Raw genomic sequence first — 27,941 nt, 5'->3', positions numbered from 1 at the left:
GTTATCAGTTTGATATTATCAGCTTGTTATTATCAGCTAGTTATTATCATGTTATTATCATCATGTTATTATCAGCTTGTTATTATCAGTTTGTTATCAGTTTGTTATTATCAGCTTGTTATCAGTTTGTTATTATCAGCTTGTTATTATCAGCTTGTTATTATCAGCTTGTTATTATCAGCTTGTTATTATCATGTTATTATCTTGTTATTATCATGTTATTATCAGCTTGTTATTATCATGTTATTATCATGTTATTATCAGTTTGTTATTATCAGCTTGTTATTATCAGCTTGTTATTATCAGCTTGTTATTATCAGCTTGTTATTATCAGCTTGTATGCACTGGCCTTTTTTCTCCCAGAAGAAAATAAAACATGTCTGTTGCTAAATAATCATCTCTGCTCTCTTTCTAGGAGAGAGAGAAACAGAAAGACTGAGAGACAGAGACAGGTGGCCAGGCCGCTTCTTTCCTTGCCCTCCGCTCATTTTTCAACTTTTTCTTTCATTCTTTCACTCCATTCTGTGCTTTTCCATTGAAAAGTGACAAGCCGCCCCATTCACTCGTTCATTCTTCTCTCCCCTCCTCTTTTGTCTGGGCTGCTGGGTCCTGGTTCAGCTCTATTCAAGACCCAGACGCCGTGCCATTGACTGGAGCCCCCCCCCAAACCTGCACTGTCCCCACTCTGCACTCTGCAGCTGCTATGCTAATGAACAGAGGGATGGACCGGGCAAAGGAGAGGATGGAGGGATGGGAGGAGGGAGGGAAGAGAGGAGGGAGGGACAGAGGGAAGAGAGAGTGAAAAGAGAAGAGCTGCAGCAGAGGGAGAGAGAGAACAGAACAGAGGGGTGACCCTTCCTCTCCTCCATCTCCATAACATGCTGGAGGCTCAGAGCAGCAGATCTGTCCCCCTCCATCCTCACTCTACCCCATGTCCCTCCTCCTGCTTCTCCCCCTGTCCTCCCCTTTCTCATTCAAATCCATTTTATACCCTGGTGTTAAAGGAAAGTGCTGTCACTGCAGTGTGTAAAGTACCTCTGTTCCTCCCCTCCAGGCTAACACACACTGTGTGTGTGTGTGTGTGTGTGTGTGTGTGTGTGTGTGTGTGTGTGTGTGTGTGTGTGTGTGTGTGTGTGTGTGTGTGTGTGTGTGTGTGTGTGTGTGTGTGTGTGTGTGTGTGTTCATTCCTCTGCTCTGTCCAAGATGGCGACCCATACCTCTACATTGCCTGGTAAGCGGAACCTGTCTCTTCAGCCTTTGTTACACGCATACACAAGGAGTGGAGCAGGCCTCACACGGGTAAATAGTTGACAACATGAAGGAGAGATTTACAGTAGGGAGAGGAAAGTTAGATACTGAACAACAATGTGACAGAAAACGTTTGGAGCAGGGACATGCTCTAGTCAAATCAGGGCATGTTAGTGGTTGCATTTGAGGATGAAAGTGCCTTATTCTGTGTGTGTATTGAATGCATGCTTATCAAATCAAATTGTATTGGTCACATGCACAGAATACAATAGGTGTGGACTTTACAGTGAAATATTTACTTACGAGCCCATACCCAACTGTGCAGATTTAAAAAACTAGAGTCTATTGACACACCGGTGTGTCAATCTAAGTAACATAATCAAAAAATCCCCATCCAAATCCCTACATTTAAGCTACAGATAGCTGTTTGCATGGGCCTCAATCCACCGCATCTGCCTAGGTTGTACTTCCGCATCTACAGTATGTTGGAAAGTGGCAGAGCGCTACAGCTCTGTTTGTCAGAGCAGGAGACATCCCAAAAATCGGTTTTCTCACCAAAACGTCTGTAGCATCTGAACGGTTTGGCTAATATGACCACTCTAAACTAATATGAGCACTGAATAGAAAGGGGAGGCTCTCACAAACAAGGTGGTGTTCTCTGTTTTGCTCTACGACCCCCACAAATTTCACAGGACTCGTCTGAAGGTAACCCATACAAAGTAATATTTTTTTAAATATATTTTTTAGGGATACCTAAAGGGGTTCTAAAACTCTAAATCAAATAGCTAAATGATACATGGTATGACCTTCTTAAAACAATTCCATATGTAAGATTAGACAACGGCTTAAACTTTTAAGAATGAAAAAGTAAGACAAATATTTGCTCAATAAAAAAGGAAATGGTAACAAACTAAAAACAATAAGGAGGCTATATACAGGATGTACCAGTTTATATATACAGGAAGTACCAGTTTATATACTGGAAGTACCAGTTTATATATACAGGAAGTACCAGTTTATAAAAACAGGAAGTACCCGTTTATATATACCGGAAGTACCAGTTTATATACATGAAGTACCAGTTTATATATACAGGAAGTACCAGTTTATATATACAGGAAGTACCAGTTTATAAAAACAGGAAGTACCCGTTTATATATACCGGAACTACCAGTTTATATATACAGGGAGTACCAGTTTATATATACAGGGAGTACCCGCTTATATATACAGGGAGTACCCGCTTATATATACAGGAAGTACCAGTTTATATATACAGGAGGTACCAGTTTATATATACCGGAAGTACCCGTTATATATACAGGGAGTACCAGTTTATATATACCGGAAGTACCTGTTATATATACAGGGAGTACCAGTTTATATATACCGGAAATACCCGTTATATATACAGGAAGTACCCGTTTATATATACAGGAAGTACCCGTTATATATACAGGGAGTACCAGTTTTGCTGACGACACGACAGTGGTAGGCCTGATCACCGACGACAATGAGACAGCCTATAGGGAGGAGGTCAGAGACCTGGCAGTGTAGTGCCAGGACAACAACCTCTCTCTCAACGTCAGCAAGACAAAGGAACTTATCGTGGACTACAGGAAACGGAGGCCCGAACACGCCCCCATTCACATCTGGGCTGTAGTGGAGACGGTCGAGAAGTTCCTCGGTGTCCACATCACTAAGGACCTATCATGGTCCAAACACACCAAAACAGTCATGAAGAGGGCACGACAACACTTCTTCCCCCTCAGGAGGCTGAAAAGATTTGACATGGGCCCTCAGTTCCTCAAAAAGTACTACAGTTGCACCATTGAGAGTATCTTGACTGGCTGCATCACAGCTTGGTATGGCAACTGCTTGGCATCCAACTGCAAGGCGCTACAGAGTGTGTATGGCCCAGTACATCACTGGGGCCAAGCTCCCTGCCACCCAGGACCTCTCTAACAGGCGGTATCAGAGGAAGGCCCACATTTCTTTTTCAAAGACTCAAGCCACCCAAGTCACAGACTGTTTTCTCTGCTACCGCACAGCAACCGGTACCGGAGCGCCAAGTCTGTGACCAAAAGGCTCCTGAACAGCTTCTACCCCAAAGCCATAAGACTGCTGATCAGTTAATTAAACAGCTACCTGGACTTTCTGTTTTTCACCCCCTACCTTCCACATAGAACTTCAATCAATCACCTAACCCAAACATACATATTAGATCAATCACCCCAACTACCTCATACCCCACCCAGTACACTGACTCTGTACCGGTACTCCTTGTATATATATTTTTTAATTTAACCTTTGTTTAACTAGGCAAGTCCGTTAAGAACAAATTCTTATTTACAATGACGGCCTAGGAACAGTGGGTTAACTGTCTTGTTCAGGGGCAGAACGACAGATTTTTACCTTGTCAGCTCAGGGATTCGATCTAGCAACCTTTCGTTACTGGCCCAATGCTCCAACCACTAGGCTACCTGCTATATATAGCCTCATTATTGTTATTTTATTGTGTTACTATTTTCTTCTGATCTATTTTATCATGTTCATACTTTTGAACTGCATTGTGGGTAAAGGGCTCATAAGTTTCACGGTAAAGTCTAAGCTTGTTGTATTCGGCGCATGTGACAAATACAATTTGATTTGATGTATTTGTATTTGTATTAATTATGGATCCCCATTAGCTGCCAAAGCAGCAGCTACTCTTCCTAAATTAAGCCAGTTTATACAATTTTAAAACATTAAAACCTTTTTAAAACATTACAATACATTCACAGATTTCACAACACACTGTGTGCCCTCAGGCCCCTACTCCACCACTACCACATATCTACAGTACTAAATCCGTGTGTATGTATGGTGCGTACGTTATCGTGTGTGTATGCATGTGTCTGTGCCTATGTTTGTGTTGCTTCACAGTCCCCGCTGTTCCATAAGGTGTTTTTTTAATCTGTTTTTTAAATCTAATTTTACTGCTTGCGTCAGTTACTTGATGTGGAATAGAGTTCCATGTAGTCATGGCTCTATGTAGTACTGTGTGCCTCCCATAGTCTGTTCTGGACTTGGGGACTGTGAAGACACCTCTTGTGACATGTCTTGTGGGGATATGCATGTGTGTCCGAGCTGTACACCAGTTGTTCAAACAGACAGCTTGGTGCATTCAACATGTCAATTCAACAGCTCGAACACCTCTCATAAATACAAGTAGTGATGAAGTCTATCTCTCCTCCACTTTGAGCCAGGAGAGATTGATATGCATATTATTAATATTAGCTCTCTGTGTACATTTGTCCTATTTTCTGTGTACAATTGAATCCAATTTTCCAATTTTCCTATGTCCTTTTCTGTGGCACCAGACCACACGACTGAACAGTAGTCAAGGTGCAACAAAACTAGGGCCTGTAGGACCTGCCTGCCTTGTTGACAGTGTTGTTGAAAAGGAAGAGTATCACTTTATTATAGACAGACTTCTCCTCATCTTAGCTACTACTGCATAAATATGTTTTGACCATGACAGTTTACAATTTAGGGTTACTCCAAGCAGTTTAGTCATCTCAACTTGCTCAAAACCCACATTATTTATTACAATATTTAGTTGAGGTATAGGGTTTAGTGAGTGTTTTTTTCCAAATACAATGCTTTTAGTTTTAGAAATATTTAGGGCTAACTTATTTCTTGCCACCCACTCTGAAACTAACTGCAGCTCTTTGTTGAGTGTTGCAGTCATTTCTTAAAACCTGTTTTCGCTTTGTCATAATGGGGCATTGTGTGTAGATTGATGAGGGGAAAAAAATATTTTAGAATAAGGCTGTACATAACAAATTGTGGAAAAAGTGAAGGGGTCTGAATACTTTCTGAATACACTATATATATGTGCGTGTGTGTGTGTGTGTGTCTGTGTGTGTGTATGCCTGTATGTATTAGCATGAGTGTGTGTATTTAAATGAGCCTGTGTGTATGAGCATGACCATGTTTGTGTGTATTGTGGTGTTGCTGTTCTGGCAGGCAGCTGGGCTGGGCCTCTCTCTCCTGTCCTCCTGCTCTGTTATTTACCCCGTCATGTTGTGACCCGCTGGCCCACAGGGCGGGGCCGGCCAATGTGACATCTGCCTGCAAGGGGAGCTCCCATATGGAGCATCAAACCTCCCTCCATCCCTCCCTGACCCGCTGGCCCACAGGGCGGGGCCAGCCAATGTGACATCTGCCTGTTTGCACAGAGATGGCGAGGAAGGGTAAGGGAGCTCCCATATGGAGCATCAAACATCCCTCCCTCTCTCCCAGTCCCCCCCCCCCCCCCCCCATGTCACATCGCTGTACTCTCCTGCTGCATCTTTTGTCCCTTTGTGTTGCCACTGTCTGGCTCATTCCTACACAGACCCTTTTGGAGATTGGGGGAGGTGTGTGTGTGTGTGTGTGTTTGTGTGCATGCGTGTGTGCATTTGGTGTTTGTGTGTGCGTGCGTGCGTACGTGCGTGTGTTTGGTGTGTTTGCATGTGCGTGCGCTCATGAAGGAGTGTGTGTGTGTGCTTCATGAAGCAGTGTGTGTGTGTGCTTCATGAAGCAGTGTGTGTGTGTGCTTCATGCAGAGAACAGAGCGTCTGATCTGGGGTGCTTCCATGCAACAGGCTGCAGCAGGGCAGGGCCATGACATCAGACACCTCTCTTCCCTCTCTCTCTCCATCCCTCCAAACCCAACCCCCCCCGGGCCTCCTCCCCTGATCTCCCAGCCTGTGAAGAGGATACCGCAGCAGGCTGGAGGGCTGGAGGTCGGAGGGGGCTATGGCCCGATGATATGGCGCCCAGCCCAGGCAGTGTGGGGGGGCTGGTGGACTGGAGAGGGTTGGAGAGAGCCTGATGGTATGGGGCTGTGGAGCTCTGAAGCTCCCTCCCAGTGAAGGGTCAAACCCCCCTCTCCCTACACAAGTTCTGGGGTCTGTGGGGGTTTCTGTCTCCTGACCTGGCCCAGCTGGACACCCTGGATCTGTGTGTGCGTGCGTGCGTGCTTGGATGCATGAAATATGGACTGCTGAACCCAAGGACACTCAGCTCGGCCACAACACAACATCAACACAGTTTGGAGTTTCTTCATGAGCTAGTCTCTCATTTCAGACTGTGTTCCAAGACCTGGTGCCAGGATTAGGTATAACATGTATTAGACCGATGCTGGATGCCAGGATTAGGTATAACATGTATTAGACCCGGTGCTGGATGCCAGGATTAGGTATAACATGTATTAGACCGATGCTGGATGCCAGGATTAGGTATAACATGTATTAGACCGATGCTGGATGCCAGGATTAGGTATAACATGTATTAGACCAGATGCTGGATGCCAGGATTAGGTATAACATGTATTAGACCGATGGTGGATGCCAGGATTAGGTATAACATGTATTAGACCGATGCTGGATGCCAGGATTAGGTATAACATGTATTAGACCGATGCTGGATGCCAGGATTAGGTATAACATGTATTAGTCCCGATGCTGGATGCCAGGATTAGGTATAACATGTATTAGACCGATGCTGGATGCCAGGATTAGGTATAACATGTATTAGACCGATGCTGGATGCCAGGATTAGGTATAACATGTATTAGTCCTGATGCTGGATGCCAGGATTAGGTATAACATGTATTAGTCCTGATGCTGGATGCCAGGATTAGGTATAACATGTATTAGTCCTGATGCTGGATGCCAGGATTAGGTATAACATGTATTAGTCCCGATGCTGGATGCCAGGATTAGGTATAACATGTATTAGACCGATGCTGGATGCCAGGATTAGGTATAACATGTATTAGTCCTGATGCTGGATGCCAGGATTAGGTAGAACATGTATTAGACCGATGCTGGATGCCAGGATTAGGTATAACATGTATTAGACCGATGCTGGATGCCAGGATTAGGTATAACATGTATTAGACCGATGCTGGATGTCAGGATTAGGTATAACATGTATTAGACCGATGCTGGATGCCAGGATTAGGTATAACATGTATTAGACCGATGCTGGATGCCAGGATTAGGTATAACATGTATTAGACCGATGCTGGATGCCAGGATTAGGTATAACATGTATTAGTCCTGATGCTGGATGCCAGGATTAGGTATAACATGTATTAGACCGATGCTGGATGCCAGGATTAGGTATAACATGTATTAGACCGATGCTGGATGCCAGGATTAGGTATAACATGTATTAGACCGATGCTGGATGCCAGGATTAGGTATAACATGTATTAGACCGATGCTGGATGCCAGGATTAGGTGTAACATGTATTAGACCGATGCTGGATGCCAGGATTAGGTATAACATGTATTAGTCCCGATGCTGGATGCCAGGATTAGGTATAACATGTATTAGTCCCGATGCTGGATGCCAGGATTAGGTATAACATGTATTAGACCGATGCTGGATGCCAGGATTAGGTATACCATGTATTAGTCCCGAGGCTGGATGCCAGGATTAGGTATACCATGTATTAGTCCCGATGCTGGATGCCAGGATTAGGTATAACATGTATTAGACCGATTCTGGATGCCAGGATTAGGTATAACATGTATTTGTCCCGATGCTGGATGCCAGGATTAGGTATAACATGTATTTGTCCCGATGCTGGATGCCAGGATTAGGTATAACATGTATTAGTCCCGATGCTGGATGCCAGGATTAGGTATAACATGTATTAGACCGATGCTGGATGCCAGGATTAGGTATAACATGTATTAGTCCCGATGCTGGATGCCAGGATTAGGTATAACATGTATTAGACCGATGCTGGATGCCAGGATTTTTTTTATTTTTACAAATAACATAAAAGTATGCCATTTTTCTGCACCCTTGTATCTAACTCTGCGATATATTGAACCAAAACCTACGCCCGTCTTTCCTGCGTTGCGTGACATTCGCAGCCTACCCCACCAATAATTATGCATGTATAATACAGCGAAACAGTGATTCTTTCTGTGTACTTAGTAAGTGTACACAATGACTGCCGCCCCACCACAACACATCAGCTTTAGGCACCAGCCTACAAGCAAGATCTCAATGTAGGTTAACGAGCTCCGTAGAGTTTAAATGGACCGCTCGCTACAACACTGATGAATAATATGGACGATACTGTGTTGTAGTCTACTTCGTAAACTAATGCACACACTATTCAATTAAATGTGGATCGTCAGATAGTCATATTTTGTAATATTGTTGTATGGTGGTATTATACATTTTGTATTGTAGATATGTAGTGGTGTAATAATGTTATATAACGTATTGTTTTATATTTTGTTTATTACTGTATGTAATGTAAGTGCCTTAATGTGTTTGGACCCTAGGAAGAGAAGCTGCTGCCTTGGCAACGGCTAATGGGGATCCCTAATAGATACAAAGGGCTCCCGAGTGGCGCAGCGGTCTAAGGCACTCAGCGTCACTACAGACCCCGGTTCGATTCCAGGCTGTATCACAACCGGCCGTGATTGGGAGTCCTATAGGGCGGCGTACAATTGGCCCAGCGTTGTCCGGGTTAGGGTTTGGCCGTGGTAGGCTGTCATTGTAAATAAGAATTTGTTCTTGACTAACTTGCCTAGTTAAATAAAGGTTAAATAAAAAATACTAATATTTTCATCTCAGTATATATTGCATGTACATATATAGCTATCATATAGAGTTTAAATAATAATGAATAATGTGGATGATATTTTGTACTGTGTAGTTTATGACTATGTCATAAACACTAGGTATTAAATACAGATTACAGTTATATTTACAGACAGATATAGCATACTACTAGGCTATCCATTGTGTTGGTATGTGTCTCACCATTCTTGCACTTCTTTATGCTTGTGTGTGTGTGTGTGTGTGTGTGTGTGTGTGTGTGTGTGTGTGTGTGTGTGTGTGTGTGTGTGTGTGTGTGTGTGTGTGTGTGTGTGTGTGTGTGTGTGTGTGGGTGTCACTATGCCTTAAATGTGCGTGCGTGCGTGTATGTGCACGCCTGTGTGTGTGTTGGAGAGTAATCACAGAATATAAAGAGCTTGTTGTACAGAGTGAAACTGGGTTTGAAGTAAGAGGGGAGATGTTTTCTGTTTGGCTGGCCACACTGAATAGCCCTATTCACCAGGCCCTCTTACTGCAAGCTCCATTATCCCCATTGTCATCTCCCCTCAGTCTCTCTGCCCCCCCTCCCCCTTAACACTGCTGGGACAGGGTGAGGCCGGGGGGGGGGGGGGGGGGGGGGGGGGTAGGAGGGGAGGCCCGTAGGAAAATAGAGGGGAAGAGGGAGGGACAGAGAGGCTGAATGAGAGGAGTGGGGGAAGTGTGGAGAAAGAGAAGAATGAGGATCCAAGAGAGGATAGAGGGGGAAGAGGGGAAGAGGGGTGAGAAGTAGTCTCCCCATCTCCTCTCTCCCTCCCCATCTCCTCCCTCCCTCTCCATCTCCTCCCTCCTTCTCCATCTCCTCCCTCTCCATCTCCTCCCTCCACATCTCCTCCCTCCCCTTCTCCTCCCTCCCCATCTCCTCCCTCCCCTTCTCCTCCCTCCCCATCTCCTCCCATCCCCTTCCTCGCTCCCTCTCCATCTCCTCCCTCCCCATCTCCTCCTCCCTCCCCATCTCCACCCTCCCCATCTCCTCCTTCCCAATCTCCCTCGCCTTAATGATTCTGCATATATGTTTAGGCCAACTCATTTTCCTTCAACATGAGGGAGATCAACCCTTATATTCCCCAGTTGTTTTCTGTGTTTGTTATATACGTGGACCTCTAAAGCATTTACGTATGATACAAGCCATGTAAACATACAGTAAAATAATTGTGTCACAAAATGTATTAGTTTGAATGCAAATCTAGTGTCCATGTTTTCACAGACGGTTTTACAGAGACCATTGAGAGCAATAAAGTCCTTCTGACTGTAAACTCTGCCCTCAGCCTGTGTTTCCCCCTGATAAACCCCAGACACAATTCACAATGAAGTAAGTTAGGGTTTAAGAAGTGACGCTGTAGCTGTTTTTTCTCAAGCAATATCCAGTGTCTCCCAGGCCGCCCTGCAGCTCTCGCAGTTCAAATATTGTGTGTGATTGCGTGCGTGTGTTTGCGTGCGTGCGTGTTTGTGGGAGAGTTAAATCATCAGACCTGTCAGATATCCTCAACACCACTATATGAAACTCAACAAGAAAGAACAACAGGACACAGTGGGGTAATGGGGCTGTATAGCCTATAATAGGACACAAAACCAGCACAGGCTAAATGATTTGCCATTGATTAGAGTACCCCACACCAGGGATATCTCTGAGGAGATGTGAGGGATGTGGCTTGCTGCTGGGACTGGGCAGACCATTGTGTTGTTCTTTCACAACTACTAGTGTCAAAGAGCGTGTTCACACACAAGCACACACACACACAGTTGAGATGTAGAGCTCTGAGAGAAGGGGAGGAGAAATGGGAGAGGGGAGGAGAAAAGGGGAGAGAGAATAAAAGAGGTCTGGTAGTTAGCCATATAATCTGATAGTTTGTTAGCCATGTAATCTGGTAGTTAGTTAGCCATATAATTTGGTACTTTGTAAACCATATAATCTGGTAGTTAGTTATCCATATAATCTGGTAGTTAGGAGGAATGGGAGAGGGAAGGAGAAAAGGGGAGAGAGCATGAGAGGTAAAGCATTTGGTAGTTAGTTAGCCATATAATCAGGTAGTTAATTAGCCGTGTAATCTAATAGTTAGTTAGTTATATAATCAGGTAGTGAGATGGCCATATAATTTGGTAGTTAGCCATATTATCTGGTAGTTCGTTAGTCATATAATCAGTTAGTTAGATGGCCATATAATCTAGCTAGCCATATAATCTGGTAGTTAGCCATATAATCTGGTAGTTAGTTAGGAGAAAATGGGAGAGGGGAGGAGAAAATGGGAGAGAGAATGAGAGGTAAAGCATTTGGTAGTTAGTTAGCCATATAATCAGGTAGTTCGTTAGCCGTATAATCTGGTAGTTAGTTTGCCATATAATCTGGTAGTTAGTTAGGAGAAAGTGGGAGAGGGGAGGAGAAAAGGGGTGAGAGAATGAGTGGTAAAGCATCTGGTAGTGTCACGTTCGTCGAAAGGAGTGGACCAAGGTGCAGCGTGAATAGAGTTCCACATACTTTATTAAAATGTGAAATTTAACAAAAACAACAAAGAATCAACGAACGTCCAGTACCGAGCACACTAAGACACTAACTGAAAACAAAACAATATCCCACAAACGCAGGTGGGAAAAGGACCACGTTAAGTATGATCCCCAATTAGAGGCAACAATCATCAGCTGCCTCCAATTGGGAACCATACTCACACCAACATAGAAATATAATACTAGAACACCCCCTAGTCACGCTCTGACCTACTGCACCATAGAGAACCCCAAGGGCTCTCTATGGTCAGGGTGTGACAGGTAGTTAGTTAGCCATATAATCTGGTAGTTAATTAGCCATATAATTTGGTACTTTGTTAGCCATATAATCTGGTAGTTAGGAGAAATGGGAGAGGGAAGGAGAAAAGGGGAGAGAGAATGAGAGGTAAAGCATCTCGTAGTTAGTTATTCATATAAACTGACAGTCATATAATAAGGTAGTTTGTTAGCCATATAATCTGGTAGTTAGTTAGCCATATAATTAGGTAGTTAGATGGCCATATAATCTGGTAGATAGCCATATTATCTGGTAGTTAGCCATATAATCAGGTAGTTAGTTAGCCATATAATCTGGTAGTTAGGTTGGATGGGCTGGGGGGTAAGGGGACTGCTGGAGAGGACAAACAATAGCCCCAGCTCTACCAGCAGCAGCTGAGTAAAAAGCTTTGATGAGAGAATTGTCTCTTTCTGTGGTCTAGCATAATGACGTCTCCAGGCTCTCTCTTTCTTCCCTTGTCTTTTCTGTTTCTCTCTTTCTTTTTCTCCCTCCCTCTCTGTTTCCTGAAGCCACATTTATTGAAGTTGGGGACTTTAATAAAGGAAATCTGAGGAAAATATTACCAAGGTTTTATAATTTCCCGTGCTTCTCGCTCATTGAGCACTCTTGACCATTCCCACTCCCCCTTCCGGAACTGCTACAAGGCCCTCCTCCGCCCTCCCTTCAGCAAATCAGATCAGGCCTCCATTTTGCTCCTCCCCTCCTATAGGCAGAAACCTAAACAGGAAGTACCTGTGGTAAGGACTGTTCAACGTTGGTCTGACCAATCGGAATCTATGCTTCAAGATGGTTTTGATAACATAGACTGGGAAATGTTCCGGGCTGCTTCTGAGAATAGTATTGACGTATACACTGACTCTGTGACTGAGTTCATCAGGAAGTGCATAGAGGATGTCCACCATTCATATTCAATCTCTCCCTATCCCAGTCTGTTGTTCCCACTTGCTTCAAGATGTCCACCATTGTTCCTGTACCCAAGAAAGAGAAGGTAGTGCTTTGAGAGGCTAGTTAAAGGATCATGTCACTTCCACCTTACCCGATACCCTAGACCAACTACAATTTGCATACCGCCCCAACAGATCCATGGAAGATACAATCACCATTTCACTGCACACTACCCTATCCCATCTGGACAAGAGGAAAATCTATGTAAGAATGCTGTTCATTGACTATAGCTCAGCTTTCAACACTCCAAGCTCATCACTAAGCTCGGAGCACTGGGTCTGAACCCTGCCCTGTGCAACTGGGTCCTGAACTTCCTGACGGGCCGACCCCCAGGTGGAGAAGGTAGGCAGCAACACCTCCGTCATGCTGATCCTCAACATGGGGACCCCACAAGTCTACGTGCTCAGCCCCCTCCTGTACTCCCTGTTCACCCTTGACGTGGTCGCCACGCACAACTCCAACACCATCATCAAGTTTGCTGATGACACAACACAGCTCGGCCTGATTACCATCAACGATGAAACAGCTTACAGGGAGGAGGTGAGGGCCCTGGCGGAGTGGTGCCAGGACAACAACTTCTCCTTCAACGTCAGCAAGACAAAGGAGCTGATTGTGGTTTACAGGAAACGGAGGGCCGAGCAGGCCCCCATTCACATCGATGGGGCTGAAGTGGAGCGGGTCGAGAGTTTCGAGTCCTTCGGTGTCCACATCACTAAGGATCTATCATGGTCCAAACATACCAACACAGTTGTGAATAGTCGTCTACTATTTGACTGCAGTTTCCTTCCAGTTCCCAGACTGCATCAAATCAAACTTTATTTGTCACATGCGCCGAATACAATAGGTGTAGACCTTACCGTGAAATGTTTACTTACGAGCTCTTAACCAACAATGCAGTTCAAGAAAGAGTTAAAGAAAATATTTATGAATAAACTAAAGTAAAAAAGAATTAAAAGTAACACAATAAAATAACAATAACGAGGCTATATACAGGGGGTACCGGTACCGAGTCACTGTGCGGGGGTACAGGTTAGTTGAGATAATTTATACATGTAGGTAGGGGTAAAGTGACTATACATAGATAATAAACAGCGAGTAGCAGCAGTTTTAAAAACAAATGGAGGGGGGGGGGGGGGGTCAATGAAATTAGTTTGGGTGGTAGCAGTCTTTTGGCTTGGGGGTAGAAGCTGTTAAGGAGCCTTTTGGTCCTAAACTTGGCACTCCGGTACCGCTTACCGTGCAGTAGCAGAGAAAACAGTCTATGACTTGGGTCACTGCGTATAGAGTAGAGCTCCAACAAACCCAAACCTGCTGGACTTAACCGACAACACTTATGTGATTCACTCAGGTCAGACCATCAGACTCTTAAGCCTCTGTGAGAAAACAAGAGGTGCACTTTCTACCAAAAGTGTTGAAGTCTCACAGTTTCATGTGTCTTTGCTTTCCGTTGGTCTCACTTGCCAAAGCTGATAGAAAACATCCTGAGGATTTTCATGGGAACTCTTTCTTTTTTTCTTTTTTTTGTTGTTGGTCAAACAGCAAATACTGTGGGCATGTCTGTCGGACAGTCACAGTTGACGTCTTTTTCTGCCACTTTGTGTGTGTGTGTGTCAGTCTCTCATTAGTAACAGTCTGCTGTAACAGAAAGGGATATTGCACTTCCTTTTCATTTGAAAGACTATACTGAAACAGTGTTAAAGAAATAGGGCAAACTACAATTAAATAGCCAACTTCAATGCCAACTACACTGAAACTTCAACTACAATAGCTAACACTGAAATATTGTTATAAAAGAGGCATATATCAGCATTGAGTGATTGTTTTCATTTCCTCACGTGTAAAGGGGGTCGGTGCATTAAGTCCCGGTTGAAAAGGCTGCAGGTCTATGTTTCCTCACCATGTTCACTGAACAAAAATATAAATGCAACATGTAAAGTGTTGGTTCCATGTTTCATGAGCTGAAATAAAAAGACCTCATAAATGTTCCATATGCAAAAAAAATATTTATCAAAAATGTTGTGCACAAATTTGTTTACATCCCTTTTAGTGATTATTTTTCTTTTGCCAAGGTAATCCATTCGCCTGACAGGTGTGGCATATTAAGAAGCTGATTTAACAGCATGAGCATTACACGGGTGCACCTTGTGCTGGGGACAATAAAAGGCCACTCTAAAATGTGCAGTTTTGTCACACAACTCAATGCCACAGATGTCTCAAGTTTTGAGGGAACGTGCAATTGTCATGCTGACTGCAGGAATGTCCACCAAAGCTGCCAGATAATTGAATGTTCATTTCTCTACCATAAGCCACCTCCAACGTTCTTTTATAGAATTTGACAGTACATCCAACTGGCCTCACAGCCGCAGACCACGTAAGTGTATAGCGTCATGTGGGCGAGCGATTTGCTGATGTCAATGTTGTGAACAGTGCCCCATTGTAGTGTTGGGGAATGGTATTGGCAGGCATAAGCTACGGACAACCAACACAATTGCATTTTATCGATGGCAATTTCAATGCACAGAAATACCGTGACGAGATCCTGAGGCCCATTGTGAGACCCATTTATTTTAAGGTGTCTGTGACCAACAGATGCATATATGTATTCCCAGTAATGTGAAGTCCATAGATTAATAATAATGATGAATTTATCTCAATTGACTGATTTCCTCATATGAACTGTAACTCAGTAACATTTTTGCATGTTGCGTTTATATTTTTGGTTCAGTATATGTTTAGTATGTGTGCTCTGTGTGAGTAGATCTCAGCAGCATATTTGGTCAGTCTGTAAGACTTCTCTCTCTGTCTCTGTCTCTGTGTGCGTGTGCATGTGTGTGCGTTCACGTGCACTGAATGCATGCTTGCGTGAGAAAGTGAAAAATTCTAGGAAACTCACCGAATGATCACTTTTTGGTGAATATATCATTGTGTCTGACTCTAAGAGGGAATGTGTATTGTATTTTATTTCTGTCTGAAAGTTAAACTGTATGGTATACTGAGCCATGTGTACGTGCTACTATTTGTGTGAGAGTTGTCTGTGCTAAAATCCCTAGCTGGCCCAGTGGTGTATTTGTTTGCCATCTCTCTCTCCGTCCGACCAGGTGGTGTGCCCTTGTACAGATGGTCCCTCCATGCTGTCAGTTCCCTTTTCCTCTCCGGATATTCCCAGCATTCTACGGCCAGCGGAACGCAGAGAGCAGCCGGGAACTCTGGGAACCAGGAGCAGGAAGCTAGCACCGATCCAGTCGTTCCTTGGTTGTGGCCAAGCAGAGCAGCGCTAGACGGGGAGCAGAAATTTGGGAGACGGCTGTCACTGTAACTGGAGCAACATCGCCCTCTGCTGGTTACTCATACACCGGTCATCAGATCCCGCCATAATACACTGTATTACATTACAAGAAATACAGTATATTGTATATTTTATATCTTTGGTAAACTCTTGGCTGAACAATAACTTTACCTAATATATACCTTTATATTACATATATGAATGGGTGTATCATCAGCATTCAGTTGGTGGCGGTTAACCAAACAGACTATCAACTCAACAGCACAAAGTCAGGATCTAGTTTACATAAGACATGATGCCAAGCAGGTTCATCCATCATTTTATTGTGCTCTATGGTAATGTATGATATCCATAGTGTGTTACTGTTGATCAACATATTGATCTGATCTGTGCTGTACGTTATGTGGTTGATCTTTGGTTGATCTGTGCTGTACGTTCAGTGGTTGATCTGTGCTGTACGTTCTGTGTTCTCATCTCCTTTAGTTTGTTTTGAGGAACTCCCCTTCTCCTGTAATACAAAGGCACATTCACATCAGATAAGCAGACTAAAACCAGATAAATAATGCCTTTTTTTGTGGTCACTAAAAATATGTTGAAAAACGTAATTTCACAATCAGTACAACTTGACCATGTAATCCCAAAAGATATCAGAATGACATGGCAGTGTTGCCCTAGGCCTTGTTATAACAGACAATATGTGTGTGTCTCTTACCTGGATCCTTCATCACCCCACAGTACTCCTCACACTCCCTCTTGGAGTAGAACTTGTTACTGTTGACCTGGCAATAGTCCTTTTCATGATCCAGACAGAGACCAGAGTTTGAGTGGAAGACCCAGATCTTGGGCTGTCCAGTGCAGGGCCGAGCATCCATGGGCAGTCTACAGGCAGCTGTAGAGAGACACACACCAGACAGGAGGAAAGACATGAGGGACAATCTTGTCTCACGTAGTTTATGGGCATGGACATCATATTGGTTCTTGAAGTGGGTTGAGCATTGTCACATCATCAACTAGGTTAGAAGTCAAGCCTGTGTCTCCTACGCACCACAAGACTGTATAAGCCCACTGAGCTAAAGTGAAGGCATTAGCTCTGTGGAGCTAACGCAAGTCTCAAGCTCTTAGACAAGATGACCCGTCACACGAGTGTGGTTCACCAACAGAAAAACCACCACTGTTACACTCTATCCACTCACCCTCATTGCGACAGCTCTGGAGACACTCCCTCTCGGTCACAAAGTTGTTCTGGTTGCCCATGCAGCCTCCGTAGGTGAACAGCTGACAGGCCATACTGGTGGAGTTGTAGAAGTACCTCTGCACTGTCCCGAAACAGGGACCTGCGTCCGGATCGGCGTTACAGGACTCTGAAGAGAGATGTATAGCAGTGCATTGTGTGTTTTAGCCATAGACATACAGTAGGGTCTGAAATGATTGACACCCTTGATAAAGATGAACAACACTGACTGTATAAAATAAATCATTCAAATACTGAGCTATATTGTATGCTACACTTTTTGGGAAATTATATTATTTTATACATAATACAGTTGCTCAGAGAAAGAGATTTAGTAATAATAATAATCAGTAATAAGTAATAATTATTTTCTCAAAAAGGTAGCGGTCAAAATTATTGACACCCTTTTCAATACCTCACCTTGCGAGGATAATGGCACCCAAAACTGGTGTGCATGGCCAAATAACTATATTTTCATGTCATCTGACCAAGCACTGGTTTCAATCCAAGTGCCAATGCACATGGATGACATGAAAATAGAGGTCTTTGGCCACGCACACCAGTGGTGGGTTTGGCATCAAAATGAGAACGCCTTGAGCAGAAAATAACTTCATACCTACTAAAGAAATATGGTGGTGGATATTTAATGTTAAGGGTTTGCTTCCATTGGTCCTTGGACCCTTGTTTAATTCATTTATTATTATTATTTATTTTCTCCCCAATTGGTAGTTACAGTCTTGTCTCATCGCTGCAACTCCCGTACGGACTAGGGAGAGGCGAAGGTCGAGAGCCGTGCGTCCTCCGAAACGCAACCCAACCAAGCGCAACCCAACCCAACCACACTGCTTCATGACACAATGCCCACTTAACCTGGAAGCCAGCCATGCCAATGTGTTGGAGGAAACACCGTACACCTGGTGACTGTGTCAGTGTGCACTGCGCCCGGCCCGCCACAGGAGTCGCTAGTGCACGATGGGACAAGGACATCCCTGCCGGCCAAACCCTCCCTAACCCGGACGACGCTGGGCCAGTTGTGCGCCGCCCCATGGGTCTCCCGGTCGCGGCCGGCTGCGACAGAGCCTGGACTCGAACCCAGAATCTCTAGTGGCATAGCTTGCACTGCGATGCAGTGGCTTAGACCACTGCGCCACTCGGGAGGCCCATTGGACCCTTGTTAAGGTCAACGGCATCATGAAGTTTACCCAGTACCCAAGAATGTTTGCCCAAAATCTGGTTGCCTCAGCCAGGAGGTTGAAACTTGGCCTCAAGTGGATCTTCCACAAGACAATAACCCCAAGCTCACATCAAAATCCACAAAGAAATGGTTAACCCTATCAGTCCCGAGACCCCATCAAAAATCTGCTTTTCATTTATCTGACTTTCTTCATTCTGCATGTCCAGACCTATTTAGCATCACAATGAAGTGTTTTACCATTTTCCTTTCAGGACAACCGGGGCTGCAAGTAGAACATACATTTGACATAAACAGTTTGATCAATGAGTTTTCTTGACAAATGTTTAAAAAAGTCTGGCAAAGCAGAAACCTGATAAAAATGAATTTATATGAATGTTGTAAGTACAGAAATGGTTTGCTCGGTGGGAAATTAATATCCAACTAGTCAGTGACAATTGTGTGGAGTTAAGAGTTTGTGACAGCAACTATGTGAGCTTATAACAGTATTATAGACACTATGTCCTGGGATTTACTAGGATCTTCTATGTAGAAGAACCCCTTACAGTATTATAGACACTATGTCCTGGGATTTACTATGATCTTCTATGTAGAAGAACCCCTTGCAGTATTATAGACACTATGTCCTGGGATTTACTAGGATCTTCTATGTAGAAGAACCCCTTACAGTATTATAGACACAATGTCCTGGGATTTACTATGATCTTCTATGTAGAAGAACTCCTTACAGTATTATAGACACTATGTCCTGGGATTTACTATGATCTTCTATGTAGAAGAACCCCTTACAGTATTATAGACACTATGTCCTGGGATTTACTATGGTCTTCTATGTAGAATAACCCCTTACAGTATTATAGACACTATGTCCTGGGATTTACTATGGTCTTCTATGTAGAAGAACCCCTTACAGTATTATAGACACTATGTCCTGGGATTTACTAGGATTTTCTATGTAGAATAACCCCTTACAGTATTATAGACACAATGTCCTGGGATTTACCATGATCTTCTATGTAGAAGAACCCCTTACAGTATTATAGACACTATGTCCTGGGATTTACTATGATCTTCTATGTAGAAGAACCCCGTACAGTATTATAGACACTATGTCCTGGGATTTACTATGATCTTCTATGTAGAAGAACCCCATACAGTATTATAGACACTATGTCCTGGGATTTACTATGATCTTCTATGTAGAAGAACCCCTTACAGTATTATAGACACTATGTCCTGGGATTTACTATGATCTTCTATGTAGAAGGCCCACTTACCTTCTAACGACTCTTGTGTAGCTTGTGAGGTCATAGAGCAAAACATGTTACACGTGCATATTCATGAGACTTTTGTAGCTCAAAACATTCAGATTCTACAGACGTTTTAGTAAAAAGACCAAGTCCCAGGCCAATTCGGGATCCGCCCTTGTTCCGCAAACACCGCTCTAGCTCAGCCCCCGTTAATAACACAGACTAATGGTTGGTATTTACGAGTGCAGAAGAAATAGACTAATTGAATGGTATAAACGATTCTGTATGGAGGACTGGTCTAAGACCCCTCCCAATGTGGTCTCCAACTCATAAAACCTTTTAGAAAAAGGCTCAGTGCTGTTATCCTCGCAAGGTGAGGTATTGAAAGGTATTGAAAACAGGAGTGTCAATAATTTTGACCCCCTACCTTGTTAAACAAAATCAAATTTTCTGAGCAATTGTATTAGTATAAATAAAATAATTTTCCAATTTATTTGAGCGTATGATTTAGCTCAGTATTTAGAATTATTTATTTTATACAGTCATTTTTGCTCGTCGTTATCAACAGTGGGAATAATTTCGGACTCCACTGTACACTGTAATTACATGTAATATACATGAGTGTTACTCAACTTCAGTCCTCCAGTATCCCTAACAGTACACGCTTCTATTGTAGCCCTGGACAAGCACACCTGATTCTTGTATGACTTTAATTAGCTATGTTTGTCCGGAGCTACACCAAAAATGTGTTCTAGCAGCTTCCAGCCATTCAATGACTAGACCCACACAGAGCTGATGCTAAAACGTACCTTCAATGTAGAGGTCACGGGCCTAGCAGGCCCACCAGGCACTCTCACCTTTACTCCTGAACATCATGGTTCCGGCACCAGAACCCTCCTCAGCGGGCAACTCAGGGAGGACTATGTTCCTCTTGGCTCTCTGGGGACAGACAGACAGGTGAGTACTCAGCAGGGTTGGGGTAAATTCCATTTTACTTCCAATCAATTCAGGAAGTATACTGAAATTCCAATTCCAATTATCGTCAATGCTTTTCATTTAGGAAAATGTTGATTTACTTTCTGTAATGCCTTTAACCAAAGCTGCTTTTCGATATAATCCCAGACTCTGACACGGGGTACAACCTCAACATTGAATAATTGAATACAGGAAGTACCAGTGCTGTAACCTCAGGCTGAGGCTCTGCTGCTACAGGCTCTGTTCCTGGTACACACTCCCCTGTGGACAGAGACAGGAGTTCAAAGGTCAAACAATGTCCAGACACATAGTGGATGTCACTGGAGTGTGTGTGCATGCGTACGTGCGCATGTGGCTGTGTACTTGCTGCCTGGTGTATGTGAGTATTTGTGCATGTGTGTGCAGGGGCACACACAAATGGCTGGTCCATATTTTGCCCAGTGGGCCTGTTCAACTTTGTTTTTTTGTGCAAAATTATAAATATTCGGCTAATAACGGGCGCCTGAAGGAAAATGCCAAGGCCGATTTAGAAATGCCAAGGCCGATTTCTGGTCCCAGTCCGCCCCTGTGTGTGTGCCTCTACCTTTGTTCTGTTTGATGATGATTGTGTCGTCAGCCATGCCCTGCTCCCTCACCAGCCTCCTGAAGTCATCCAGGATAGTGGGCGACAGTTCCATGGTGCGACCTGAAGGAGGCAGCATTTTAATTGACTTCTACTGCTTAATATAATTAACACTATAGCTGTTTCTGAGTGGCCTGGTCTCAGATCAGATCTTCTGCTGCTGAATATAACAACACTATAGCTGTGTCTGATAGGCCTGGTTTCAGATCTGTTTGTGGACCTGCCAACTCCTATAGTCATTATCATGTTTGTGTTTGTGCTGCTCTATAGCCAAATCAATTGGTTGATTGATTGACTGTATAGCCAAATCCTATGGTCGTTGTCGTGACAATCATAATTACAACCAAAGGAGTTGGCAAGACACCACAAACAGATCTGGTACCAGGCTACTGTCTCAGTGGTGTGAAGTTAAATAAATGACACTGGGGTGACACTCACTGTATAGCTTGGCAGACTTTGTCTTCTCGCCTCCTGTTTTTTGTTTACTCAACATGACGATGGCGTACTCATCATAGTTAGTGTCAACCACATAGGCATCAACATCAGCCGCCCACTCTGCATGAAGGAAACATGGACTTATACGGTAGGAGAGTACGAGCATAAATATAGTACACAATGCCCATTACCTCTCACCGTTGACCTCTCATCGATTACAAAAATACACAGACTGTGTATGGAAACATTACTAGCTGTCACATCCTTGCTTCCTCCGTCACTAGCCGTCCTTGTTTCCTTAATTCCTCTCAAAGCGCATTGTAAGAGAGGATCCAAGGTCCCTCCCTTGAACATTCTCTTCCAATTAGCTTTGAGAGGACTAATTGTGACGGGGACTAAACAAGGACGGGGAAGGTAAAGTTTTCAGACATGGTTGAGGAGAGGAAGTGACAAACAGACTTACTGGCGATGTGGTAGGTGAATCTTCCAGGTGTGTTGGTCAGCTCGTAATCACCAGAGATCTGCTTACATGTCCCGTGCCTGCACACGCACGCACGCACACAGCATATATTGAATTAAAGGCCAAAGCAGCCGTTTTAATCTCAATATCTGCTTAACAATTAAGTACCTTACTGTTTTTAATTAAAATCTAAAAAACTATTCCTCAAACAATAATTAGGTAGGACTGTCTGGGAGTGGTCTGAGTGAGGGGCCTAATTGGAGGGATATGTAACCTGAAAACTAGCTGTTATTGGCAGAGATTTGGAACTCTTTGTTATTGGTCTAATAACTTATACTGCCTGGTGATGTCACCAGGCAAGCCAGAACTCCACCCATACAAAACCTTCTGATTAGAACGTCCCGTGTAATTGCATTTTTTTTAACCAACAACTATGTAATATCACAGATTTTTTACAAAATAATCTCACTTTTACAGCGTTAGTTTCAAACAGAAGTTTGACTGCATTGGGTCTTTAAGCTATGGTGAATCCAGTTCCATTATTAGGTACAGTTCAGAGACACGAATATCAATGTGTGTGTGTGTAACCTCACTTTGTCATGCTCCTTGTCATGCTGACTTTGTCTCCGGTGCTGCTGGCCTGCAGCTCCAGGGTTCCGATGGCTGCATCTCCCTTGTGGCGCTGCATCCAGGGGCAGGTGGACGCTACCGCAATATCATGCCACTTCCCCATGAACTGACCAATAGAGAGACAGATGGAAAGGTTTTAACAACCTGTAATACTGTACTGGGAACAGCAATATTTAGACATCTGAGGCGTATAAACTTACAAGCGAATAGACACTAAAATCACAAAATCTACATAGCTTGACAACTCAACTGAATCAGTCTATTGGCCATTTGGCCATCAAGTAACGTTACGAAGAATTTTCAAAACAATTACTCTACTGATTATGACTAATAGATCAGATAAGGCGAGAGACAGATCCATGGTCTGAGAAACAGAAGACACTCTGACCTTAGTCAGGTCGAAGTTCTCCTGTGTGGGGAAGAGAGGTTCGGGAAGCACGGGCACTCCATGGAGGAGGCAAACGAGGCCCAAGAGGAGCGTGAGTACGACAACCTGCTGCATTCTGTCTTTCTGTCTCTGATACCAACCTCTGACTGAGGCTTACCCTGAGCTCTTGGAACTGCTGGGAGAGCTAATCTCTCCACCCCTCCAACCTTTATCCCTCCAACCCTCTACCTCAACCCCCTCCACTGGATTAGGCTAGCAAGCCAATGGCCAATGACCATGTGTGTTTACCCCTTCCTGTACCCCTCAAACTCCAGCAGAAAACAAACCGCAAACAGAGCAAAGTTCTCCTTATCTCTCTGTTTGTCACTGTAATATTCGACTTCTAAGTGGAATTTAATAGGAAAAAATATCTCAAATTTAACCACAACCGAGCAGTAGCATGCATAGCTAAAACAATATTGGCCTAATATAGAACCCTGCAGATCTCTTTCTCTCTCTCTCTATCTGACATCTGACATCTGAGAGGACGTTGGTTGTAAAATAAGGGGCGTCTAAAAGTAAATTTAACATATTCCATATGGAGAGGCAAAAATAAAACCTACAGTTCATTCAAATATCACGTGTTTCAGTAATTGTAGTCCGTCATCAACAACATAGACTGTCTGTAGAAAGGAAGTCTATTAACTTACCTAGTGTCCATAGGGACGGCAGTTCTCTGTAAACAACAAGGAGAGCAACAATGTTTTGACACATAAATGTCTGCTTTAAGACTACCTGTTTGGGGTCAAACTGCACTCCTAGGGACATTTTTTTATCATATCAGGCTTCACCTTCAGGGAATGACCTATAAGACCAGAAGAAGAGTAATATGTAGACAGACTCACCATAGAGGGACACCTGTGTTTACTAGGGTTGAATGGTGGGAATCCGGTTTCCGGGATTTACTGGGATTTACCACCACAAACCATTCGCTTTTTCCGGGATAAATAACTGCGAGAACCCAGTAAATTATAATAAATGATTTATATGAACAGCATGGCGTGAAATTTTAACTGTTATATGTGATGTCTAAATCTGGCTTCTCTACGGCCTCTGCATGATCAACGCTCAGAGTAGGGACAAGCAGCCCATCTCAGATTAGAGTGCAGTTCGCAATGCATGTAGATCTATCATCTCATCATGGTAACTTTTTTTCTTGTGACAAGTAGGCCTATATTTGCTGCAGCATAGTCTATCATTTAAATACTGAACGTGTGTCTAATTGACCCATCTCCGTCTGACTTTCGCAGGTCACCTTATGTTTTAATTGTAACGTTTTTATTTATTTATTGCAGCTGAAGAGTTTTAAAGCAGCCTATAACTCGAATATTGTTGTTTTAATATCATTGCACTCTCTTGCAGTCTTTCTCCATCAATTCCATAAAAATATATCCAAAATAGATCATCCTGTTCTAGATTGATATATAGCCCTGTATATAGATGTCCTAGCTTACCTCTTTCAGGTAATACATTCAATGCAGTATTGGCCTTATATTTAGCTAATTCATTCTGGGTTATGCTAACTTACTGTCTCTTGCGCAACACGCATGCACCTGTGCTCCGCTGGCCTCTCTCCTTAAAAAATGCTCCTTTGCTCTTGGAGTCCCATGCAGGACACGCTGGACTAGAATAGCCTGCTGGACATTTATTTTTTTAATATTTTTTTTACATTTCTTATACCTATAGACTATTCAAAGAGGTACGCAAGCTCTTGTTTGCTGAATGTTAAAAAAGCAGCCAATAGAAATCATGGGTAGTTTGAAAGAAGCGTGAACGCGCAATGGCGGTAGGCTATGGCAGTTCAGACCCATAACTATTCAATCTTCGTGAAGAGAAGTGCATCTAAGAAGAGGACAACGAAACGTATTTCATTTAACTGTTGAAAGCAAGGAAGGATTGAAGCAACAATAGAGAGAGAAAGAGATATAAGAGCTATTATATTTCATCATTAAAATTAAATTAGCTGGCCTATACTTTTAACTTTGTAGGTGCAACAGAATCGCATGAGCTCTCCCTGCTTTATAATGGTTTGAACAATGTGTGTAATTTCAGTCCATATAATACAGTATAATACAACAAAGTACAATAATACAGTTCACACTCAAAAAGATTAGCCTACTGGAGCTAGTTTCTTCGTTTTACCCAAGAGAGTATATAGCTAGCTACATCTATGGGCTTTCATGTTGTGAGTAATGTGCAGTAGCCTATATCATATACAGTACATTCAGAAAGTTTTCAGACCCCATGACTTTTTCCACATTTTGTTACGTTACAGCCTTATTCTAAAATTGTTTAAATAATTTTTTGCCCTCATCAATCTAATCCTGTAATGACGAAGTGAAAACAGATTTTTAGATATTTCTGCCAATTTATAAAAACAAAAAAACGGAAATACCTTATTTACATAATTATTCAGACCCTTTGCTATGAGACTCGAAATTGAGCTCAGGTGAATCCTGTTTCCATTGATAATGATTGAGATGTTTCTACAACTTGATTGGAGTCCACCTGTGGTATATTCAATTGATAAGATAAGATCCCACAGTTGACAATGTATGTCAGAGTAAAAACCAAGCCATGAGGTCAAAGAATTGTGCGTAGAGCTCTGAGACAGGATTGTGTCGAAGCACAGATCTGGGGAAGGGTACAAAAGCATTTCCGCTGCATTGAAGGCCCCCAAGAACACAGTGGCCTCCATCATTCTTAAATGGAAGAAGTTTGGAACTACCAAGAAGGGCCTTCGTCAGGGAGGTGACCAAGAACCCAATGGTCACTCTGACAGAGCTCCAGAGTTCCTCTGTGGAGGTGGGAGAACCTTCCAGAAGGACAACCATCTCTGCAGCACTCCACCAATCAGGCCTTTATGGTAGAGTGGCCGGACGGAAGCCACTCCTCAGTAAAAGGCATGATAGCCCTCTTGGAGTTTGCCAAGAGGCACATAAGCGACTCTGACCATGAGAAACAAGATTCTCTGGTCTGATGTTACCAAGACTGAACTCTTTGGCCGGAATGCCAAGCATCACGTCTGGAAGAAACCTGGCACCATCCATACGGTGAAGCATGGTGGTGGCAGCATCATGCTGTGGGGATGTTTTTCAGCGGCAGGGACTGGGAGACTAATCAGGATCGAGGAAAAGATGAACGGAGCAAAGTACAGAGAGATCCTTGATGAAAACCTGTTCCAGAGCACTCAGGACCTGGGGCAAAGGTTCACCATCCAACAGGACAACATCGCTAAGCACACAGCCAAGACAACACAGAAGTGGCTTCGGGACAAGTCTCTGAATGTCCTTGAGTGACCCAGCCAGAGCCCGGAGTTGAACCCGATCAAATATCTCTAGAGAGACCTGAAAATAGCTGTGCAGCGATGCTCCCCATCCAACCTGACAGAGCTTGAGAGGATCTTCAGAGAAGAATGGGAGAAACTCCCCAAATACAGGTGTGCCAAGCTTGTAGCGTCATACCCAAGAAGACTCGAGTCTGTAATCGCTGCCAAAGGTGCTTCAACAAAGTACTGTGTAAAATGGTCTGAATACTTATGTAAATGTGATATTTCAGTATTTCATTTTTAATAATTTTGCTAACATTTCTAAAAACCTGTTTTTGCTTTGTCGTTATGGGGTGTTGTGCGTAGATTGATGAGGAATAAAGCTATAACATAACAAAATGTGGAAAAAGTGAAGGGGTCTGAATACCTTCCGAATGCACTGTACAATATGTATTGGATAACGGCACAATCTTTTGGGCTTGGTCTCATTAAATGTCTTTAATGTATGCTTTACTGTATGCCTCATCAGGCTCATTTAATCAAAGCTCTAATCAAATCCATACTTAGGCCTATTTATAAGCTTTATCATGCTTTTGAATGAAACTTCAGGTTTTGGTGGGGCATACCGGGTTACCCGGGAGAAAAGGGATTTATTCTCAGGATGGAACATTTGTAAAATACTGGGAAAATATTAAATCCCCAGTGTGTACTCTCCGTCCATCTTCTTGTGCTTCAGGACCACTGCACAGTCATTGTAGTTGGTTGGTCGCCTCTACCGTAATGTCCTTCACCTGGTTATAGTCTGGAAAAAACGACGATGTTCAAAGGACTTTTAATATTGTAATCCTGGGATTTTCAACTAGATTCAGCCACAGGACGATTTTTTCATGAGTGGACATAATTACAAATAATTTGTAGACTGCAAATCGACCGCAAGAAGCCCAAACTGTAAGACTGTAAGAAGCCCAAACTGTAAGACTGTAAGAAGCCCAAACTGTAAGACTGTAAGAAGCCCAAACTGTAAGACTGCAAGAAGCCCAAACTGTAAGACTGCAAGACGCCCAAACAGATCTAATATTTGACTAAAACATAATAATCTCAAACATTGCTTATGTTTGTATACGGTCACATACACTCACCGGCCAGTTTATTAGGTACACCCTTCTAGTACTGGGTCGGACCCCCCTTTGCCTCCAGAACAGCCTGAATTCTTCAGGGCATTCTACATGTTGGACCATGCTGACGCCAGGGCATTATGCAGTTGCTGAAGATTGGACGGCAGTACATTCATGCTGAGAACAGCTTGTTCTAGCTCATCCCAAAGATGCTCTATTGGGTTGAGGTCATGTTTCAGGCCATGTTTTTCCACTCGTCAATTGTCCAGTGTTGGTGATTTCTCTCTCTCTTTCACTATGTTTAGAATCACAACAGTTCCCAGATGAAACCAAGATCACCAACTTTTAACAGATATGCTGGTTTGTTATGAAGATGCTGAGAGAAGGCTCTTCTCTTGTTAAGGCAAGCATATGACTTATCT

The 27,941-nt window shown here is 43.3% G+C and overlaps 1 protein-coding gene and 1 long non-coding RNA gene across 4 annotated transcripts; one reads left to right on the top strand and one right to left on the bottom strand.

Annotated features, from left to right (window-relative positions):
- The first annotated feature begins 804 nt into the window (after positions 1-804).
- LOC139538311 (uncharacterized) lies at positions 805-17,403 on the top strand. Its single transcript, XR_011667704.1, has 2 exons — positions 805-1,231; positions 15,727-17,403. It is a non-coding gene; the product is annotated as an uncharacterized lncRNA (long non-coding RNA).
- LOC139538305 (protein AMBP-like) lies at positions 16,218-23,327 on the bottom strand. 3 transcript variants are annotated; one of them, XM_071340187.1, is made up of 11 exons: positions 23,098-23,327; positions 22,673-22,815; positions 22,083-22,159; positions 21,623-21,739; positions 21,146-21,247; positions 20,762-20,823; positions 20,445-20,526; positions 17,108-17,275; positions 16,627-16,803; positions 16,352-16,422; positions 16,218-16,315 (listed from the first exon to the last, which is right to left on the bottom strand). In XM_071340187.1, exons 1-10 carry the CDS (start codon positions 23,209-23,211, stop codon positions 16,394-16,396), a joined length of 1,071 nt encoding a protein of 356 aa, XP_071196288.1. In that variant the 5' UTR covers positions 23,212-23,327; the 3' UTR covers positions 16,218-16,315; positions 16,352-16,393. The 3 variants fall into 3 exon arrangements, with proteins under 3 accessions (XP_071196288.1, XP_071196277.1, XP_071196299.1); XM_071340176.1 differs by having other exon boundaries at positions 16,218-16,422; XM_071340198.1 differs by lacking the exon at positions 21,623-21,739 and having other exon boundaries at positions 16,218-16,422; positions 23,098-23,292.
- Between the last annotated feature and the right edge of the window lie 4,614 nt (positions 23,328-27,941).

Source organism: Salvelinus alpinus, chromosome 1 (genome assembly GCF_045679555.1).
Source record: "Salvelinus alpinus chromosome 1, SLU_Salpinus.1, whole genome shotgun sequence".
NCBI classification, from domain to species: domain Eukaryota; kingdom Metazoa; phylum Chordata; class Actinopteri; order Salmoniformes; family Salmonidae; genus Salvelinus; species Salvelinus alpinus.
The sequence above is the reverse complement of the archived record's forward strand: the minus strand, read 5'-3'. Positions and strand labels throughout refer to the sequence as shown.

Bases quoted from the DNA above. Each gene is read 5' to 3' on its own strand.
- LOC139538305 (XM_071340176.1), bottom strand. From the start codon at position 23,211: ATGCAGCAGGTTGTCGTACTCACGCTCCTCTTGGGCCTCGTTTGCCTC. The intron at 22,816-23,097 runs GTCAGAGTGTCT...TCTATTGGTCAG, and splicing joins AGAACTTCGACCTGACTAAG to TTCATGGGGAAGTGGCATGA. The intron at 20,527-20,761 runs GTACTTCCTGTA...GTCTGTCCCCAG, and splicing joins AGCCTGAGGTTACAGCACTG to AGAGCCAAGAGGAACATAGT.